General features: G+C 42.8%; 1 protein-coding gene across 9 annotated transcripts in view; it reads left to right on the plus strand.

Annotated features, from left to right (window-relative positions):
* agrn (agrin) overlaps nt 1-21464 on the plus strand; it is a 274348-nt gene that overhangs the window by 249132 nt on the left and 3752 nt on the right. For 6 of the 9 annotated variants that reach the window (XM_036008107.1, XM_031286349.2, XM_036008111.1 and 3 more), the window contains 10 exons: nt 1234-1368; nt 3965-4055; nt 4389-4553; nt 4876-4987; nt 7128-7139; nt 9073-9189; nt 11381-11564; nt 12450-12537; nt 17240-17464; nt 18853-18956. In XM_036008107.1, coding sequence (XP_035864000.1) covers nt 1234-1368; nt 3965-4055; nt 4389-4553; nt 4876-4987; nt 7128-7139; nt 9073-9189; nt 11381-11564; nt 12450-12537; nt 17240-17464; nt 18853-18956 — 1233 coding nt within the window. The remainder of the gene's footprint in view (nt 1-1233; nt 1369-3964; nt 4056-4388; nt 4554-4875; nt 4988-7127; nt 7140-9072; nt 9190-11380; nt 11565-12449; nt 12538-17239; nt 17465-18852; nt 18957-21464) is intronic. The other 3 variants (XM_036008108.1, XM_031286352.2, XM_031286355.2) reach the window with 1 other exon arrangement.

Raw genomic sequence — 21464 nt, forward strand, 5'->3', positions numbered from 1 at the left:
GGAAGTCATTTAGTAAACACCAACACCATCAAATCTGTGTGTCCGACACAAAAATGAGAGATTAAATGTTGACAGAAAAAACATGAAAACTTCCACCAAATGCTTAGTGATTGGCCTTTGGCCTATCTCTACTTCCACATCCATTTTTGCTTTTTTTATCCTTCCAGCAGATGCCAACTAACAAGCAACTCAGAGAGAATATAGCTGAGAGCAGACACCATCAGCGCCTAGCCAAGCGTGCCCCTTGCTGGTTGTACGGCAGCCTACTGCAGAAAGTTTCACACCACAAACAAATTAATTGTCAGAGTTAACTTTTATGCTTGAACAGTAAAGGATTTTATACTCACATGGGGGCAGCTTTGGGATTAGGAAAACAACCGCTTAGTCAAGTTTTAGGAGCCATTTTCCTTGAATTTAAAATGTGGATCAATAAAGTATCACATTACATTATTATTATTGCCTTTTATATAAGAGGTGCTTTTATGTTTTGTTGTTGTTGAGAAGCCTGAGAAGAAGTTAAGATAACCCTCCACTCTGGAGAAGCATTGCTGTGATCAAAGTTGTGTTGGCAACATGGCGTAAAATGAATGGTGATGATGAGAATTGGACTGTTGCCTGCGGACTCACATTCAAGTTAATTTTTTTATAAAAGAATAAATAGGTGGCGAGGATTGTAGTTAGAGGGAGGTCATGTCAGGACAGCCGGATGAGTGAGGGGGGGGAGAGAGTATTAGAGTAAAAAGATGGTCGAGAAGGAAGAGATCTGAAAAAAGAGCTGTGGTAGGTAAGAAGTGAGTGAAGGATAAAAGCTAGCTTCCAAAAGACAGAGTGAGGAAAAAATGGGGGAGCCCTGTTAGCTCAGCGGGGATGGGGTTCATTAAAGTGCTCTCCTCACCACAGGCTCTGACTGCTAAAGTAATGACGGGTGAATTCAGATGGGCTGTGGCAGAGGGCAAAACCATCATCCACCAGGCGCTCCAGAGCCTTTCCCACAGTCGGCGTTGGCCCAGAAACATGGCCGCATGGCGGGGAGGCTCTTCGCTGTTTAATCTGGACGTGTAATATTTCCAAATCCTATTAGAAAATGACCTCTATTACAGAGGAAATCCTCGTACCTCGCTTCTCTCCCCTTTTTTTTTAGTCTCCCCCTCCTCTCAGATGGAATAAAAGAGAAAGTGGTTCAAAACGTTGGGGGTTTTCTCATAGGGGATATGTGTGTGTTTGTGTGTCTAGGTCCAACTTGTGCTGATGTCCATGACCCATGCGAGCCCAACAGGTGCCATCCATCCTCCCAGTGCCAGGTGCTGCCCGAGGGAGGATACAAATGCGAGTGCCCCATGGGACGTGAAGGGAGGCACTGCGAGAAAGGTAATCGGACTAAACACTGTATATCCTGGTGTAACTTTATAACTTCATGCCCCAGTGCTTATCATAGAGAACCAGTGTTCTGGTCCGGAGTCAGCTGAGTAGCATCCTTCTCTCTTTTTTTGCTCTTTATTTCTTTCCGCTCTCTGACATTTCCTTCCAACCTGAATCGGAAAGGGAGATCAAACGCAGAAAGAAGGGGGGTTTGAGCCATCAGGCTGGGAGGCTTGGAGGGTTGCAGAACAGAGGTAGATGATTGGCCCCGTCGGGCCGTTCACCGCATCGACTTGGCTACGCTTGTTAGTGTGTAAGCGGCATCGAAGCTGCAGCCTTCTTCCACTCCCTCCCTCCCTCTCTGCCTATCTGCCCACAGGTGTTGTGTTCAAACGTGTTTGTTGCTACTTACCTCCATGTGGCAGAACCGGGCCGCTGTTGGGGAAAAGACCAGAGCACGGCTCAGCTGCTTTTGAAGTTCATCATTAGCATTTTTGGTGTCGCATTCCATGTTGTTTTCCCCTCCATGGCTTTTTAGAAGTTGTCCTGAATGTTTGGAGACGTTGACGTCTGTAACTGTGAATATAAGAAAATTTACTCTGCACATTTCTAACAAAAGAGATACATGCACCCTTGTACCCCTGGGAGTTAAAAAAAAACAGATGGGAATAGCATCCTTCCAAGCCCTGAGTCCCAGTTAGCAGGTGATTAAAATAAATTGAGGTGAAGCAAAATCAATGCTGTGTGAGCGAGAGCGTCTCCCATTTCAAAAGGCTATTTTTTCACTGGAATCAATGAGATGACTAATCGCATCAGTCCTCCCTGCCCGCGGTGATTAATGGGAGCGTCAGTCAGCCAAAGTGTCAGTCCCAGACAGGAGCTCACAGATAAGGCTGCAGTCAGGCGGACGAACCCTCTGAGGGCTACACTGAGAACAGTTGAAAAGACAGGTATCTTCCAGCCCACTCTTCAGAAGCCTGAAGGTGAATTAGTCGTTATATTAAGTGTGTGTAACCCAGTGTGTACGTACATTCAGTTGAGCTATGGTTTTTCATTTCAGTTCTGCCAGGGTCCGTCAGTGCAGCTCGCTGCTATAATATTCACCATCAAGGACTTTTCTCAAGGGTGTTCCGATAGTATTGAATGGCCTACTTTCCTTAGTGCTTTTTACTCTGTGATTGTGTAAATCATTACAATTCAGTAATGAAAGCAGGATCACTTGGACTCAGGTCCTTGAAAAACTAAGTGCAGGGGGGAGTTTAAATCTCAAAAATGTTTTACATTCAGCTCCTTAGCTACATTAAGCCAGGGACCAGTTAGTGTGTGTGTGTGTGTGTGTGTGTGTGTGTGTGTGTGTGTGTGCAAAGTGAGACTCTGTTTCACACTGCAAGCTAATTGATTGGTGATAGGACCAGGAGCTCTAATTGCAGCAGAAAAGTTTTTAACCGGCAAAATGTGAATTTTAGCTGCTTTATTATTGCCTGTGCAATTTTGTTTGGATGGGTTTTATTGCAAGTACTAAAAAGGCAGCATTACTCAAATATAAACAAAATTAGCCCGGAGCATATCGTCAACCTGAGCACTTGCTCCCTGAGTATTGCTTTGTTTTTCTGCTGTATTTTAGCAATGGATAACTGTAGTTCAAGTTCAACTTGACCAACTTTTCTTGGTCGTCAGGCTCGACTCCCCATACGTCATGTGGATTTTTCTAGTTACTCGAATCATTCCAATGCATGGACCTCTGGTGACTTTTTGATTGCGGTGCTTTCATTTTGAAAGTAGGGTGAAAACGAGAAAAAACCCTCCACACTCCTTTTTAAGAAACTATATTCTGAGCAGGTCTGTTACTCTAATAGAGTTCAGTTTAGTGCGTGAATGCTTGTTGCGTATGCAGGACTATTTTCCCCACTCCTCCATGGTGCGTGCCATCATCATTAGCAGTCTTCTGCACAATAGCTAATTAGCTTTCTCATCTCCGTCTGCCTTCCCATCCTGACTCCTCTCAGCTAATCCCAGCCAATTACAAATAAAAGCTTTCATGCCGGCTACATAGGTGTGTGTTAGTTTGTGTGTGTTTATGTGTACGTGAGCGTCTAGTGTTGCACGTGCCTCTGACTGATGGTAGTTTTTGCAAACAACACCATAAACACATACCCCTGGGTGACACTTGAATGATTTTTAATGTCAAGCCACTTGTTAGAAGGATGACACGGTGCCTGTCCTAATCAGTCCAGACAGCCAGAAACGGGACAGCCAGACGCAAACCCATCTCATAGACATTAATTTGTAAAAAGGCCTGCCAAATTACAATGGCTGCATTATTTCATGGGTCCCGGCTGTGGTGTTAAACTCTACATGTCTCCAAAGGTTCTTTGTTATACCGTGGCGGGCTGTGTAATCAGTCTGACATAAGGGTTTTTGAATTTTTTTGTTGAATTTCTGTCTAGAGTAAGTCTTAATCCCAAAGGCTATGAAAACACAAATCCATCTCTTTTCATAATGCTGACAGGCCCCTGAAAGATGTACTTACTATCCCTGAATTTCAATTCTGTCAGCAACAAAAAAACGGGACCTGAGGATGAATATAGTCTCTTTGTTTTTCCAGTGGTTGAGAGGAGAGGGGCTTACATGCCGCTATTTAACGGAGACTCTTACCTGGAGCTGAAGGGGCTCCATCTCTACGGGCATGATCTGCGGTAAGTCCCATGTCTCAGCATGAAACACACACAGTCACAAATTGCTTGTATTATTAAACACAATATATTGTGTAGTTTTCATAGGTTAAGCTTGTTCTGTGCCTAAGGCAGAGCTGCCTTCTTTAAGCCTGAACTGAAATGACAATGAGGGTCAAACATATAACACATTGTTGTCTAGCCCTAAGAATGTAGAATATACAGTATCACGACCTAATTTCCATATAGACAGAGAGCCAGTGCAACAAGCATCTTTGTTTAAGCCTCGGGTATGTATAATTGTGTATCTCTGACTCTTGCCTGTGTTTACCGGCTTTGCTTGGGTTGTTCATGCAGTCAAAAGGTCAGCATGACAGTGATTCTTATGGCCAATGACTCCAACGGTTTGATCTTCTACAACGGCCAAAAGTCGGACGGAAAAGGAGACTTCATCTCTCTGTCCCTCAATAATGGCATCCTGGAGTTCCGCTACGACCTGGGGAAGGGACCCGCTACCATCAGGTTAGCATTATCTAAGAGTCCTCAGAGGGTTTAACTTACACAATTAAGGAAACTAAACATACAACTGAAATATCAAATAGATTTTATAAAGAAAATATAGATAGTTTCTAATGTTAGTACTCTATAAGGATAAGACATGAAAAACATATTTGGGTGCATGTGAACATACTACAGGTTAAAGGACAAACTGAACACAGCAATGTGTTTTATGAGCCTGTGTCTTCTTATAGATGACTCACCTGTGTGTGTGTGTGTGTGTGTGTGTGTGTGTGTGTGTGTGTGTGTGTGTGTGTGTGTGTGTGTGTGTGTGTGTGTGATTCAGGAGTAATGAAGCAATCCAGCTGAACGTGTGGAACACCATTAACTTGGAGCGCTCCAACCGCAAAGGAGAGATCATGGTGAACAAGAAGGACCCTGTCCGAGGAGAGGCACCAGTAAGAAAGAGCAACAAGCTCCTGCTAATTGTTATCTTGGGCTGATGGGCGGAATCTACTGTTGGTTAGCCTTGCTTGTGCCGTATATAATGTATTCGCCTGATCATCTGCGTGCTCTTATCACGGCATCGCCACAACCTCTGGCTTTCTTGCTCCTTTTTTTGCCCTTGCTGAGGCGGTTCAACTTGCCGCTTTAGGCACAGTTGAATCAGCAAACTTTCTCCACCGTTTCACACCATGCGGTTCTGCCGGCTTGATTTGCTGAAAATATGCCGCTATTCCCCGACATCCATCAAGGTAAGAGGGAGAGCTCCATATGTAGAGGGCCAGTTTGACAAGCTGTCTTAATTTTGAAAGTCCTGTAATTCAAAACAAATATATAAGAAAAAAAAAAGAATCTCTCTGCCTTTCAGCTTGCTGACGTACTAGAGCTAAAACTTGGTGTTGCATACAGAAAGCAAAAGCAGCTTTTACTGCGGGTATACAGTCAATTTTATAAATTCAGCCTTTGAGATGGTGTCTGGGGAGGTGGGGGCAGATAAAGGAGATACAGTAGCAGCAGCAGCATGAAGATCGTAATGAAACTCTTCAGCCCCGCGTCTGAACCAATAAAGCAGGTACATGCCTCCAAATGAAGGCGATTTAATAGTTTGATAAGCCTGTAAGTCATCCAATTATATTACATTTTTATATTATGAACATGCACTCTGTCAACATCATCTTCCTCTAAGACGCAACGCTCTTCTCTGTCTTTTTTTCTCTCTTACTGCTCTGTCCTACCCTCCCCCCCCACTACCTCCCATCGTCCGTATGGTAATTGTGTTTTACTCCAGCAACAGAGGCAGAAAATCGTATTAAAAGAGGAGAGCAAGGGAAAAGCGAATATGGGTGGGGAAAGGGGGGGTGGTTGGGGGCACGCGAGTGATGAGCTGAGACTAGTTATGAAGCTCAATGCAGAGACCCCATCCAGTGTGGCTCTCAGCTATTTCTCTCCTACTGCTTTAAGAACTGGGAGAGAGTTAAAGTACGCTTTGCTTAGAGAATCCAATATCATATCAAAGGTGGTCACACACAGGCGCATGTATGGATACATATTGCATGCTGGGAGTGTTCATCATATCAAAGATGCTTGGCTGCCAGCCTGATGAAGTACACACTTTTAAAGGCACATAGGTACAGGTCGGAGAAATGAAAATCTACTTCCCCTCTCGTTCAATGGCAGCAGTCTGTAAATGAGGTTGGGTGAAGTGGCAGCACTCAGTCTCTCATCCATGAAGTTTTTTTACTTTTCATCTTTTCTTAATGGCACCATCTGCTTCATGCATGGCTTTCTTAGACTCACTGTCTTATTTGTGTTCACTCTAAGTGGAAACTCACGCTTGCACTAGAGATGTTCCGATAGTATTTCTTTCTTCCTGATTCCAATCAAGTCCACCTGAACTTGAGTATCTGCCGATACTGATCCGATACTAGTGCGTTAAGAAAAAAATATTTATTCTTATGTTCTAACAGCTGTATACTTCTAAACCTGTATGGATGTGATATGATTGCTATAATTGTTGTATGGCCTGGCTGCGGTCAAACCCTTTTGTGACACATGAACAAATACACCAGAGACAAACAGAGAATGAATGCCATAGAATCTTGTTTATTATTATTATTATCTAGTTTGACAGTCAGTCATATCGGAAAAAAAGATAAACTACTTTAAAGTAGATTTTTTTTCTAGGCTAAATTATGTGTTATCGGTGCATAGACTCACGTACTTGCCGATACCGGTACTAGCGTTTTATGCAGCATCAGAGGCTTTTCCGATACTGGTATCGGTATCGGAACAACTCTAACTTGCACAGCTATTTGGTTGTAAGTGCGTTATATGATGTGAAGGATTCTTCACATTTCTCATATTCTATTTAATCTCACTTGTCTGTGCTACACTACAGCTATGTGTAGGTTCTTACAGATGTACCCAGTGTGTATCTGTGTGTGCATGAGAGTATATGTGAGCGTGTGTTTGTGGGCTTTTGCACTTGCTGGCTCTGCATGCCTCTCTGTGCACAGACACCTACTAGTCTTCCCCTAATAACTCTCTTCCTCCCTATTTTCTTTCCTTCTCTATGATGTGCTGTCTGGAAATAAGAAATCACGCAAGGTAATGAGACAAGTCCCATTCACACCTTAGCCTATGTTTCATTTTGAGTCCTTCACTATGTCCTCTCACCCCCATTTCTTCATGCAACAACAGCACAGAAAAAAAGGTACTTCTGCAGAGCTGCGGGCAGCTTTAAAGAAGCCAGTTCTGTAGAGAAACTTTGCCATTTCATAATCCCATACACACACACAAACAGCACTGAAGTAGAGATGCTCTTAAAGAACGTGGTTTGGCTTTCACCTCGGTCCATCTGCTGTGGGGGTGGAATGGGGTGAGAAGGTGGGAGGGAAGAAGGAAAGAAGACAGTCATCTTCGCGATGGCCATTGTTTTTAGCAACAAAGAAATGTCTTCATTAGTCTGGCGTAGGCGGGGATATCACGCCAGTGCCGCGTGGCTGTCAAAAAAGCGAGAGCAAAGACAGGGGAGGCGAGCGGTGGGGAGGAAATATACCGTAGGAGACGGTAAGGTGCCAAGCCAAGCCAAGCTGTTCTTTTGTCATCTGCTCTCACTTCTTCTGTAAACAGGAACAGTCCTCTATAATAGCATAAAGTTGCTCACTCTTTCACTCACTCACTCACTCACTCGCCCGTAACAACACAAACACCAATTCACTGAACATCACCGTGCAAGAATCACTCCATAGAAACAGCTGTCCTCTCTCACCAGGTGCAGACTTTTACCTGTGTGAGACCAAACAGAACATTTCATTGCATGAAATCTCACTTTAGAGTCATGGCAACGTAACTTCACGTCAGTAGTGCGTGCTCAAATTCTAGAGTGCCACATTATAAAGGTGTAACATCTCAAACAAGATCAAAAAGTCCAGGGGCACAGGTTCAATATGCATCTGTAACCTTTACCTGCAGAGTGAGTGCGTTTTGCAGAGTGGTAGGGTCTACATGAAGAGCCTGAGTTGGCCACTTTTAGCTCACTTTTAACTGTGGCACCGGCCACATCTGGGTCCTGCAGCTTTGGACATGGTCCCTGCCCTGTCTTTGTTGGAAGCGGCTCAAGGTGCAGTGACACAGCCCCGGGCTTCAGCCAAGCACTGCTGCCTCCTGCTCTCCAAATCCCATTCTAAATGAAAGCCGAGTCAGTGCCAGTTTGCCTTTATAAAGCCTGTTTATTTGGCCCCTTCCATTATTTCTCCAGCAATTGACTCACTTTACCCCTCTGGCAATTACTGCTCTACATAAAATAAAGATCATTAATTCCTTCTTTTCCGAAGTGGGTCGGCTCTTCCATGCAAAAGAGAGAAGCGACACCTTGCTAAAGCAAAGCAATTGTCCCAAAGGTTTGGTGGAAAGAATCGAATTTCATAGCCGTCTGCCACGCAAATGAAATGCAATTAGTGTGTCTCCACACTCAACTGTTTGAAAGGTCGGTGCTTATGATCAGCCATTCATTAGAGATGTCTGTTAAGAACCGTCCATATCTCAAGTCCAGCACTCTCCTGATTTCCCTTTGTAGTCTCTCTTTATGTCTCACATGGATAATTGACCACTCTCTCTGAGAAACATAGAAATCAATTATGTTGTAATGTATCAGGTGTATTGTCATGGAAAGAAAGTGAGGAAGTGCAGTTAAAGCGTCTGCCGGCTACAATATGGATAACCCCCTTTTTTATTTTAATGGGACAATCTATATAACTGTGAGGTGTCTGCAAATGTGGTTTATTGATCTCACTCTTTATATCTCAACTAAAAGGATACAACTTATTTCATGCTCCCTGGACACAAACACATAACTCCACTCACTAAAGTGAAGCCATAAACCATTTCGTCCTGAATAGAAAACCCCTCAGAGGAATTGGAGATACGTACAGAAAAGATTAGATTGGGCATTTTTTAAGTTATGTGGAGCTTTTTTATTTTTTTTTTCAAGTTTGCACAGCTCTAGCTTACTATACCTCTTTGTGTCCCGTCTCATCAGAACCTGCACGTAGATCTTAACCTGAAAGAGTCTCTTTTTGTTGGCGGAGCTCCCGATTACAGCCGACTAGCAAGAGTTGCTGCACTCACGGACGGCTTCAAGGGAACAATCCAGAAGGTAAATGTTTACAAGCCTCTATTTCTTGTAAGAGTATAGTGTCATTAACTCTGCTTGTGGATTCTGCTAATGTGTGTGTGTGTGTGTGTGTGTATATATTATTTTAATGACTTAGGGCCCTTGTGTCCTAAGTAGTAGTTATTAGCTGTCCACCTGTCATACTACAGACCCCCATATTAGTATCCCTTATAAACTCACACTGTGACGGGCAGTGGCTCTGCTCATTTGGATTAACATGCACTAATAATAGAATACTCATTTTGAAGTCCATCCCTTTCACTATTCTCAGATCTTTCCCTGACAGCCTTCCAGTTTTTTTTTTCTCTCCACTTTCCAGCAAAAAACCTCATCTCTGAGTACCAGAAATAACCCAGTAGAACAAAGGCAGGATGTTACTTTTTTGTGCAAACTTGTCATTAGTTCTCCTCTGCAAACTTTCCCTCGACAGTTTCGAGCAAATCAAAAGCAAAATGTGCCGTTTTTCTTTCTCGGCCTGCAGGGAATAGTTAATTATGAGGAAGACGGTGTGTATTTTCAGTTTGATGTGCTGTTTAACGTGTGTTGTGTCAACACCACATTTCTGAGACACATTCCTGTGTGGTAACAGTTCATGTTTAGAGAAAGAACATGTTAAACAGAAGCTACAGCATCACTGTACAAAGTGTGTTGTTTGTTCTTAGGATTTGTTGTGATAATGTGTAATGTTCATTCAGCAGGAAACACAATGTTCCGTAACTTGATGCTTTCCTACACATGGCAACCAAGAGTGGTAGTGGTAACTAATGATCATCTTCAAGTGTTTTGCTAAGGAGAGAAACATTAAATCAGATATATGTGACAACAAAAGCAATGGAACAGAGGTAAGAGATTTAAAAGCAAGAGAAGAATCATGAAGCTAGCCCTCCAAAGAAAGGTCAAAAACAATTAATATCAAGAACATTACATAAACACTGATCTGTGTGTGATTATACTGATTTAGCTATCTAAGCTTGCAGGCAGGTTGGAGAGGTTAGAAAAATCTAGCCTGTATTTTAAATGTCAAATGGCATGAAAATGTCACTTTGTGAGGTTTTTTAACATTAATATGGGTTCCCCAGCCTTCCTATGGTCCCCCAGTGGCTAGAAATGGCGATAGGTGTAAACCGTGCCCTGGGTATCCTGCTCTGCCTTTGAGAAAATGAAAGCTCAGATGGGCCAATCTGGAATCTGCCCCTTATGATGTCATAAGAGGCAAGGTTACCTCCCCTTTCTCTGCTTTGCCCGCCCAGAGAATTTTGCCCGCCCATGAAAAAGAGAGAGACATCATGGCTTGCAAACGAGCGAAGCATGGCAGTTGGTCAAGGCCACACCCCCACCTAAAACTAAACATTCAAATTGAGCTTCTAGGGACTTTATGTCTGACCTACAACCGTAATGTTTGCCCTGATGGCGTATGTAGTATATATTTAATGTATTAAAGCCCCTTACAATATATTTTCTTAATCAGCTTTTTACTGTAAATAAACTAGCAGAGAGCACACCTATACGCAAAGTTTGAATCGCTTTGAGTATTTGACATGACAGGTTTTTTTGACAAAAAGTGATGTCACAGATTTCTTTGCATCATAATTAAGAAATATTTGAATCAAATCTGATCAAACCACACACACACAGTTCTGATAAAACCCAAGGAGGCTTTTATCCAAACTTTAGCTTAATTATTTATTAATGGATATTTATTTAAAAGAACAAAGTTTTCAGGGTATTTCAGGTGTTACTCTAGTGATTTAGTATTGCACTTAAATTAAATCAAAAACAAGAAGGGTCAAAATCAGAGATGCAGAGGCTGAGATATCCCAGCTTTTAGTCCCTAGTATGGGTCACACTTTAAAAGGTTTGTATACTACATGTCCCGTGCAACCAATAGCATTTTTGTGAGAGCCTCACTGCCTGGTAAATTCCCACATCTGTCAAACCCCATGCATAAAGTTTGTAATGCAGGCCTTCTATTATGTAAGTACATTATGTACATCATCAGGGTTATTTTCTCAGACGTGAAAAAACTCCTCCAGAGCCATAGAAAACATTACACAACTGTTTTCACAGACTGAGTTGTACTCAACATGACTGGTAAGCTGACCTTCTGTGTGTAACCTAAAGTTTGTGAAAAGACATCGGAGTGCCCCTTTAACCCTGTGTTTCCTGCTCCCAGATCATTCTGATGGGTACCACCATCCTCAGAGAGGAGAACGCCCTGCGCTCCAGCAACATAGCCATGTTCCAGGGCCACCCGTGTTCCCAGGAGCCCTGCCACAACAGCGGCCGCTGCAACCCTATGCTGGACAACTACGAGTGCGCTTGCCTCAGCGGTTTCTCAGGGGGACGCTGTCAGAACAGTGAGTATCTCTTGCCAATCGCTGTTAACGTCTATCCTTACTGCCGTATTACATTTGTCCTTGTCCTACTTTAAGTTAAAGAGCCCCAGACGATCTTGATGCTTAAATACATTTGTTACCACAAATATCTTTGTAACAGTCAGTATGATTGGTCTACGTGTAAACCAGTGACTAGCAATGCTGGCTTAAGATCACCTTATCATGGCAGTGTGAAATTGTAATCATTGTCACTGTACAAATTGTTCGATTTCCTCATCCAACATGATTTTGGTTTTACTTTAAAAGGATATGTGGCAGCATTTTGGCTGCTTTTCGTAAATCGTAGTATGAGTGGGACTGAAAGCGATACTTTATGTAACACAGCTTGTTCTTGGCTTGCTTCAGTGGAAGGTGAGCGTCTCGTCTCATTTTTATTCTGCTAAAAAGACCTTTGTTTCCATTGTGTTCCCTCTCGCCAATAGTAATAATATCGATATAAGACATGTGATGTCTCTTTTATGTTAGGGTAATTATGTATTGATTTCAAACTAAAGCGGCAGTTATGAAAATTATGAAACGTGTCAATTGAATATTCATGAAAAGCTCTTTTCAAGAGTTACACATCCCTTTCATCATCTTCATGTCACCCTGCCAGACATATACTCACTCTGGCCCGATCTGTCTTACATACTCAGTCACTGCCTTCGCCATTAACCTTGTGCGTGTGGCTGGCTGTCCCTTTTACGTTAATTAAAGCTACAAACGCGCCAACACTCCCCCCCTGTCCCATTTGCTCACACTCCATTGCCTTCAGCTCTGATAACTGAACCCTCTGTCTTATTGATTGGTGTGATCTCATCCTCTGAACAAATCTCTCTTCCCCACCCCCGCCCCCTTCCTTCACAGCCATCTACGAGAAGTCTGCCGGAGAGACCGAGGCCATTGCCTTTGACGGGCGGACGTTCATCGAGTACCACAACGCTGTTACAAAGAGGTAAGGAAGAGGACAAGGGGGGCATCTTCATCTATTCAGCTTCATCCAACATCTCCATTGTAATAGCTATTAGCCAAATAACCCCTCTGTCTATCCATCTCCTCCCTTGGTAAGCTGTGATGATGACAGTGTTGATGATATCATCAGTGCTTAGGCTTCAGGGTGAACTAGGCACTTGGCTAATAACTTACCCCCCCCCACCGTCCACGGCAGTATTGCTCCGCTTTTGACAGGATTTCACTAATTAGCGAGACGGTTAACAATCACAGTGTTGCCCTGAGCATGCTCAGTCAGCTCTGTGGTCTCCAGCTTAGCACACATGCATTATTAAACTTTTTATTCTATTTTTAATTTGTGTATGTATTTTTTCCGTAAAAAAAGCTTCCAAAGACAGGTCCAAATTTTGAACACCCTGCAAAGGGAAAAAGCTGACGAAGTAAGTGTAAAATGGTTTTTGAAGCGGGTGTAAAAAGAAATCCTGTCCCTTTAGGCAGATGATGAGACATTTTTACTTCTTCCATCCATCTACAAGGTTGGCAAGGAGTGTGCCTCCAGGTTGGCATAAACAAAAATGTTTATGTGATGAACCTGAAAAGACATCAGGCATATGACTCTATATCGTAGTCTCACAGCTCTTCACACCAACACTCTGGCCTGCAGATCATCACACTCCCATGGCAACGCACAACTCACGCCCACTCAGAAACAACTGGCTGGAGAACTCTGTCGGATATGTGTGTGTCGTTATGTGTATATCTTTGCTGTTTGTCCGTGATCTCAGCGTTCCAGTTGTGTAACTTTTGTCCTGTCCATCAGTCTGACCTCACTTGTCGTTGTCCAGACACGTGTTGTCTCATATAAATGTCCTTCACTGTCTTTCCTTTTCACTCAAGCCAACTGACCAATGAGATCCCAGAGTAAGTAGACTTTATGACTGGGTATTTGCCCCAGCTTCAAATCAAGCCCAACTAACAGCAACAACAAAACATTTTTGATAGTTAACCCAATTGAAGAGATTAAAGTACATTCAGTTTCCAGTCATAACTTCCACACAGAAATCATCATCAATCTTGACCGTATGAATTAGATTTTACATTCAAGCTCCATATCCATGATTTAATTTGACAGATTTCATTATTTTAAGTTCATTTTCGCAGTGTCATTAGATCCTTCTTTTGATTTCCAGTGCAAAAGGAAGCATGAATGTGTGCATGATCAGCATTGTGCTCAAGCCTCAGAGAAAATGAATTGCTCTACTAAGTGTGCAATATTTTATGCATGGTTGTAACTTGTTCATAAACAAAATGAATTGCCATGCACTTTACGCTGAATCTGTTGTATGGGAAATGAACAAGACCCCTTGAAAACTGCAAGAGGAGGACATACTAAATACCCCTTAACCTAGTTTCTGGTGCCTGTAGAGTTACTGCTTGGAAAAGCCCTCAGTCATGACTTAGTTATTAAGGGTTTTTCTTCCAGCTCATTAGCTTGGTAAGTAACCTCTTTTTAAAAAATCCCACAAAGCGACGAAGCAGAATTCAGCTCAAATCAAGCCGACTGGATTCAGCCCAGAGTTCCAATCCATGCCAGGGCTTCTGTCATTTCGTTTTTGCCAGATCTCTAACTGTAATTGTGAATAATTACGCAGTCGTTCCGTACAGAGAGGCAGTGACATGTTAATCACAGATTTGTCTCCCTTTGTAGATTAGACCTCCAATTGAGATCTCTCTGCAGTGTGTAGCCATGGGCATCAATCTCACTTCGCAGGAGGGGACAGTGGTCCTTGGAGCCAGACTGTCAAAAGTTTAATGGATGTCACATTTACTAAGACCCACAATGAGTGTGAATCTAAGCAAAGTGGAGCCCTGGCGCAGCACTCGGAGGGCGGGCCGATCAATTCAGCATGATTTGATTTTGTAAAAGGAAATGAAAACATTTTTCGAGGAGTCATTAAGAGCTGGGTGAGGCCAAAATGTCAAGCGCTCACCTTGGGTTAATGTTGCTGTTACTATTTACAGCACCCTTTTGATCGCCCGTCCTTCACCTCTCTGCCCATATCTGAAGAGATTTGCTCAAGCCCCATTATTTCAGTGACAAATCATATCTAGCCTGGACTCTCAACTGATATGGCACTTGACCCCATTTTTTGACAATTGCCCAATTTTTCTCACTCACGGCTTCCATCTCTAGACAGAAGGTAATTGCCGCTGCCCTGCCTGCAGCAGCATAAATATAAAGGAGTTGTTAAATAATTGGATGCTGACTTAAAGTAACATTTGTGCCTGTGTGGACACCGACCATAAGTTAAGTTAATCGTGATCCTTATATTTATTAAAAAAAAAATGAAAAAATGCTTTATCCCATTTTTGTCCATTAGTCATCCATCTTGATCCAACTAGTTCCCTTGAGAACCTCCTTTTATGGTTGCGGTGTGATCAGGGCTAAGCTACACACTTCCTATGATCACACAACAGTTGTTATCGACTGTTGGCACGGTCGATAACTCTGTAGTAGAGCAGATAAGTTATGCTTTTTGCAGCTCCCGATCTAAACTAGACCACTGTGAGTCTCCCAGTGGGCTCACAACATCCTTCCTTCCTTCCTTCCTTCCTTCCTTCCTTCCTTCCTTCCTTCCTTCCTTCTTTCCTTCTGGCCTCTTGCGCTTACACTGCATGCCGTTGACTTTCTCCCCTGCAACCCTTAAGTCCTGAGTCTCTGGAGAACCCATCTGACCAGAGGTGAGTCTCTCAAAAGCTTTTAGACTTTTACTGTCCACTCGCCTCTCGCCTCATCCTCCCTTCCTCTCCAGACAACCTCTCGCCGACCTCTCACAGGGCTAAACCATCCTCCGCAGAGACAGCATTGTTTCCATTATTGAGATAAAGTTACCAATACGAATCACAAAGAGCCTCTGCTTCAATTAATTCTGAACTTCAGAGCTCTGATAACGGCACAAAACCAGCCATAGCTGCAGCTTCTTTGCAATTGCTGTCCTCCCCGATGGGTTTTTATTATTCTAACCACTACTGCCACCTAGAGTTGAAATGGACGAAAGCACTCTGGAAAGCCTTCTGAGAATTTTAATACATATAAGACAGTGGATAAAAATCCCTCTATTTACAAAAAGAAAGGGCAACACACCAGCAAATCTATGAAGTCAGTGGTGTATATGAGATTTAAAAGGCTGTGCGCCAGCGTTGTTTTATTCATGATATATTCAGCACTTTTAATAACCTTGACCTTATCACTGACAAGCCGCTCCGATGGAGATTTATTGGGCCCTGTAAGCTCTTTGAGGGTTTGCCAGGAGAGGCTTCACTGAGCTATGTTTGTGTTTTTTTTCTCTCTCTCTGGATTATCTTGAATCATACTTTTTTTTGTGTTCCTGTTTACCTCAGCGGATTTGGTTAATCAAGGGGGTCAAAGTTTCCGACCTAAGCATGTTTTTGAAGCAGAAATTAGTTTCTTCTTCTTGATTATTTCCACGCTTCTGCTGAGGCGAACCAGCATTATTGTTGGCCTGAGCTGTCAAAGTCACTTTACCTTAGGCCAGCAGTTAATAAACTCCTAAATGGAATATCATCCCATTGCTTCTATATCCGATCCTCGTTTTATTCTTGCCCATTAATGAAAAGAAAAACGCTCCGAGAAAATGAGGAAATACTTCTTACAGTATAAGGAGAAGTTGCCATTCTCAGTTTCTCTGTATCCCCTCCCATTTCCTGTCCTCTTTGTACTCCCATGAGCCTCTTTGTTTGCTGTGCTGACTCCTTTGTCTTGTCATCTGTCTTGTCTAATCTTTGTCTCCAGCTCGGTGCTGCTGCTGTTTTTTTAAACTTCACATGTCATTGGTTCTTTGTCGTACGTGCCCTCACCTTGTCTTTGTCTTTGTGTTTAAATACCCTTTGAAGACGGTGGAAGTAGATCCATTTGGCAGTTGTGCAGACAATTGCACAGATGCTGACTGATGACACGCACACACAATCATACACACCCACGCAAATTTAAGATATGGTTCTCCGGATGTCTACTATATTTCTGCTGGACTCACAAAAACCAGAGGGACTTTGTAAGTCTGTTTGTATGCAGGGATGGATGTGTGAGGGTGTTTGTGTGCGCATACATACAGTAAAGGCACATCGCGGTGTGTATTTATCTCACACATCGGTGACAGTGACATACGGTGCCACAGAAAGGTGGAAGTCGCCCAGTCTCTGCATCCACATCACCCCCGCAGTTGTAGCAGTCAAGAGACTGGAGATCAAACAGCTGCCTAAACAACACACTTACATACACACACACACACACACACACACACACACACACACACACACACACACACACACACACAGAGCAACACAGGAAGCACTGAGTAGCAATGCAGTACAGGCTCAGTAGGATGTAGGAAAGCTGATAGCAAAACAGCCCCCTGCTGTTACTAAACTCAGTCTGCATCCTTAAACTAACTCTGTTAGTGTGAGGCTGTAGACTAGAGCTACAAAGCTTTCTGGCTACAAGTGCTAGCATACAGAACCATGTGTCATTGAATCATGGGTAACGTACCCTGGTGGTAACAGCAGAGGTTTCTCGCTTCACAACTACAAAAGATGCAAGCACCAGTTGAGCTGTGTCAGCTACGCCATTAGTCCTCTTTTTGATGAATTGGACCAGAAGCTAACTACTGTATTTTCTGTTCTCCTAGTGAGAAGGCTCTACTGGTGAACAAATTTGAGCTGAGCATCCGGACGGAGGCGACCCAGGGCCTGGTGCTGTGGAGCGGGAAGGGCGTGGAGCGCTCTGACTACATTGCCCTGGCCATCGTGGACGGACACGTCCAGATGACATACGACTTGGGCTCCAAGCCCGTGGTGCTGCGCTCCTCAGTGCGCGTCAACACCAACCGCTGGATACGCATCAAGGCCAGCAGGTAAGATGGGAGATGGCACGTAGGGATCAGTGGGTGAAAGCATTTACTGTTAGACCAGGATTAGACTTAATCCATATTATGTTTGTGTTGCTGCAAACGGTGTGATCTCTTGCGTGAATTCTACGCTACACAGTGATCCCCTGCACTGAGATGACTCTGATTAGTTTCAGATTAAGGTTATTTTCATGCCTGGTAATGCATGGGGATGACGCATTGAGCATCGAATTGCTTAGACACGTTAATGAATGTTCAAAAGGGAAGAACATGCAGCAACATCCTATCACATTTTGGCACATTATAGGGAATGTATCCAAGAAATAAATGAATACAATGAATTCAAATTTGTAACCGTATTTATAGTAACACATACACTGTACACATACAGTACAGTGCTCATTACATACATTTATCCTATTTGAAGACTAAATATATGCAATATGCAACACAGAATCAGCGGAAATAATAAAGATCTAGATTTCTACACAGGGACCAGAAGCTCATGCTCATATCATGTCAGTTGACACTGTGCTTTAGTAGTGTATATTATCATATTGTGCATACTTATGTACACCAATAGCATGTGTATGTAACTAAATAATAGGAACAATAACACAAGTTTTAGTTTAGTACATGGATACTCATTCCAGATGTACAAAACAAAAACAAAGCATATACAACTTTTTCCCACACAGTCATGTCACATTAATGGATTCCTTCATTAGAAACAAATTAACTGCCTGAACTTTGATAATGACCCACTTAACACCTTCCATGCGATCTCTGCTATATATCGCTGCTGAACATTTGCTTTCAACATGGCTTTGAATGGAAGCACGGGGTATAATTAGATTGGCTTCATCATGCAAGGCAGGAATAATCGATTCTCAGAAAAGCCGCTGCATCCGTTTCAAACAGGGATTTGGCCAAATCTCATCCCAGGCTTACAGGGAGACCACACGAGATGCTGGAAGATGACATAATTTGGATGGTGAAGATGGCGTAAATCGCAGCATGTGGCATACAGCTCACATTCTACATAGATATCTGTGTTTGCGGCTTGCCTTTAATGACACTCTCTGTTGGAAACCCATTAAAGTAATGGTTTCAAATTAGCCCTGTCGTCACAATTCTTAAGTGTGTGCTAATGCGTAGCGCAGAGCCACCTAAATGAATGGTGCTCTATCGGCATCCGTTAGCTGCTAGACAGGCACATTTAGAACGCTGCTTGGCAAATGCCGTTATGCGAGTGCTTAGTGTGCTGGCAGTGGAGCAATGGAGTCGTGATGCTTCAGATTAAATGAAACTGCAATTTACAGCTGCTCGGTATGACAAGCATGCATCAGACCAACTTCCAACTGCATCTCTCTCTTTTTCTTTCTCCTTTTCAGAGCACTAAGAGACGGCTCTCTACAGGTTGGCAATGAGGCAGCGGTAACAGGGTCGTCGCCTTTGGCAGCAACACAGCTGGACACAGACGGAGCGCTGTGGTTGGGTAGGTGCCCACACGTGAAAAAAAGAAACGAAAACATCATTCAGAACTTGAAAATGTGTCTAAAAATGCCATACATGAAGTCAAAGGAATACTTGTAATTCTGCACTACTCTTTCATCCTAGCCACTGGTAGAAGGCTCCCAAAAATGAGCAATGAACTCATTGGCATTGCAGAGGATAACAAAAGTCTGTGACAGGGGAGAAAGATTGCGGTTTAGGCAAAAAATGTCCAAGCATATTCAGGTATTGAGTTGAGAAATGAAAGGCTATCTGACTAATTCAAAAGTTGTCTGCGCTCCTGAATTGAAAATGACCAAAGTCGGTCCGTTATCTACCTCTTCAATTGGGTCTGAACTTGGCTCAGAGAAATCGTTTTTGAAAGAACACACACGGCACGGCGGGATTGAACATCCTGAGGAAATAACATTGAAGACAAGGCGGCGAAATATACTCAGACTCTTCTTTAAAATGCGCAGTGCAAGGCAGCGGAGAGGCAGGTTTGAGAGGAGAAGCAGCCTGAGTGACATTTAAGAGACACACTGCATGTAGAGGTGCGCTTGTGTACTGAGGTACACGGATATAAGCGCACACACACACACACACACATACACACACACACACACACACACACACACAAACACACAAGGAGGCAGTGCAGTGGAACAGGTGCTGAGTGAGCCCTGCAGCAAGAATACATAATCCTCACACAGCCCTCCCGTCGAGAGCCCTTCTACTTTTTGAATCCCCTTTTCACTGTTCATCATTAATTCATCTGTAACTTGCATGAAATTAGCCCTGTCGATCCCGACTCTGAGGTGCATTACGATTAAAGGGGGCAGGGACAGGGAATGTAAAGGTCTCAACGGGGATGTGAACTCTCAGCCTGACAGATTAAAAAAAGAGAAAACCGGGAGAGAAGGGAAGATGGGAAATGTGGGGGAAAATGGAGTTGGATTAACATGAAGCAAAGAGAGAAAGAGGATGCTGGATAATTCTGTGTGGATAACAGAGAGGGAGATGGAGAGAGAGAGAGAGCAGGGATGGCAGCCAGGTAAAACATCAATACCTAGGGTCAGCCTCGCTCCCAGTAAGAACAGATCTTATGAAATTCTGAATAACAACGTTTAATGCCGATTTATTAAAAATGACACTAATGACTACACTAATGACTACTGTGGGTGTGCTGGCTCAAAAGAGTAGCTCAAAACACCATCAAAAGTTAAAAAGGAGACAGCCACACACCCAGCAATTAGGTCATCAAGTCTCCACAAAAGGATGTTATGAGACTTTGTTGTAAAAAAAAAATAAAAATAAAAAGAAGCTTTGGCTGATTTGAAAAAGAAGCAAAAGTGCAGTAAAGTTAATGCGAAATGGAAAGTACGAGGGACTGAAACATTTGCTTTGAAGTACAAATCCATGATATTTTTTTTTTTTTTATGATCGATTTTTTATTTGTTTTATATTTTTAAACATACAGAACAGGTCATTAGGACTGATACTTGTGCTGCTGCGTTTTTCCATAGGTCTATAGTCGATGACTTAGATTATATGACTATAGTCGCTGAGCTATCATTTTCTTGGTTGCGGTTGAGCCGGCTAGCCAAATCTTCCTCTGTCTCCCAAGTAGGTGCAATCCAGAGTCATCATTAAGTAACAAAACAATCGGGTCAGTGGGAATTCGACATCCTATCACATCAGATATCATTGATTTTGTTTTATTCCAAAACTCACGCACCTGTTCACACTCCCAGACCATGTGCAGGAAAGCTCCAGTTTGTTCAGGTTATCCATGATATTTTCATATTAAGAAATTCAACTTTTTATGACTGATAGATAAAGCACTTTAGTGAGTCAATTCACATCCAGTTCACACATGCTTTAAGGGGTAATTTTGACAATTAATGGACGTTTTTCCACTTATCTCTCGTGGTATCTAGCCATGCAGTTTTGGCCGCAGCTCCACTACAATGGAGGTGAATGCTATTTGGTTTGTGGTGCTCACAGCACTGAAACGTTCACTATCAGACACTCTGGAAATGGTTTATTTCAGGTCCTTGGTTTGTTTGTAATAAATAGAGGGAGAAGTGGGTAGTCAGCAGAGGTAACCAACATGGATGAACAGCCAAAGAAAAGTGCAGCACCTATAAGTACTCAAACTTTAAGAAAGAGCTGTCACACTTCTGAATACACTACTTGATGGACATGTGATATCTGGGCAGAGCACAGCACTGAAGATGGATAGAAATTTCAATAATAATGAGGACGTTAGGTATTCATATTTTTATACTCTGTCATCACCTTTTATTTGTAGCACATTTTGAGCACTTTATCTTAACTTACTCTGGCTGGTATGCAAGCTTTCTGCCTGTCCCCCTTTGATCATGGTGGTTTGACAAATAAAGTGTCAACCTGCCATGTACATCAGCTGGTGGCATCGTGCGAAAACTGAAATACAAAGCCTGACAGAGACAAGTGGCTGCTTCAGTAGCAGAAAAACATTTTCTACTAT

Source organism: Sander lucioperca, chromosome 12 (genome assembly GCF_008315115.2).
Source record: "Sander lucioperca isolate FBNREF2018 chromosome 12, SLUC_FBN_1.2, whole genome shotgun sequence".
Lineage (NCBI taxonomy): Eukaryota > Metazoa > Chordata > Actinopteri > Perciformes > Percidae > Sander > Sander lucioperca.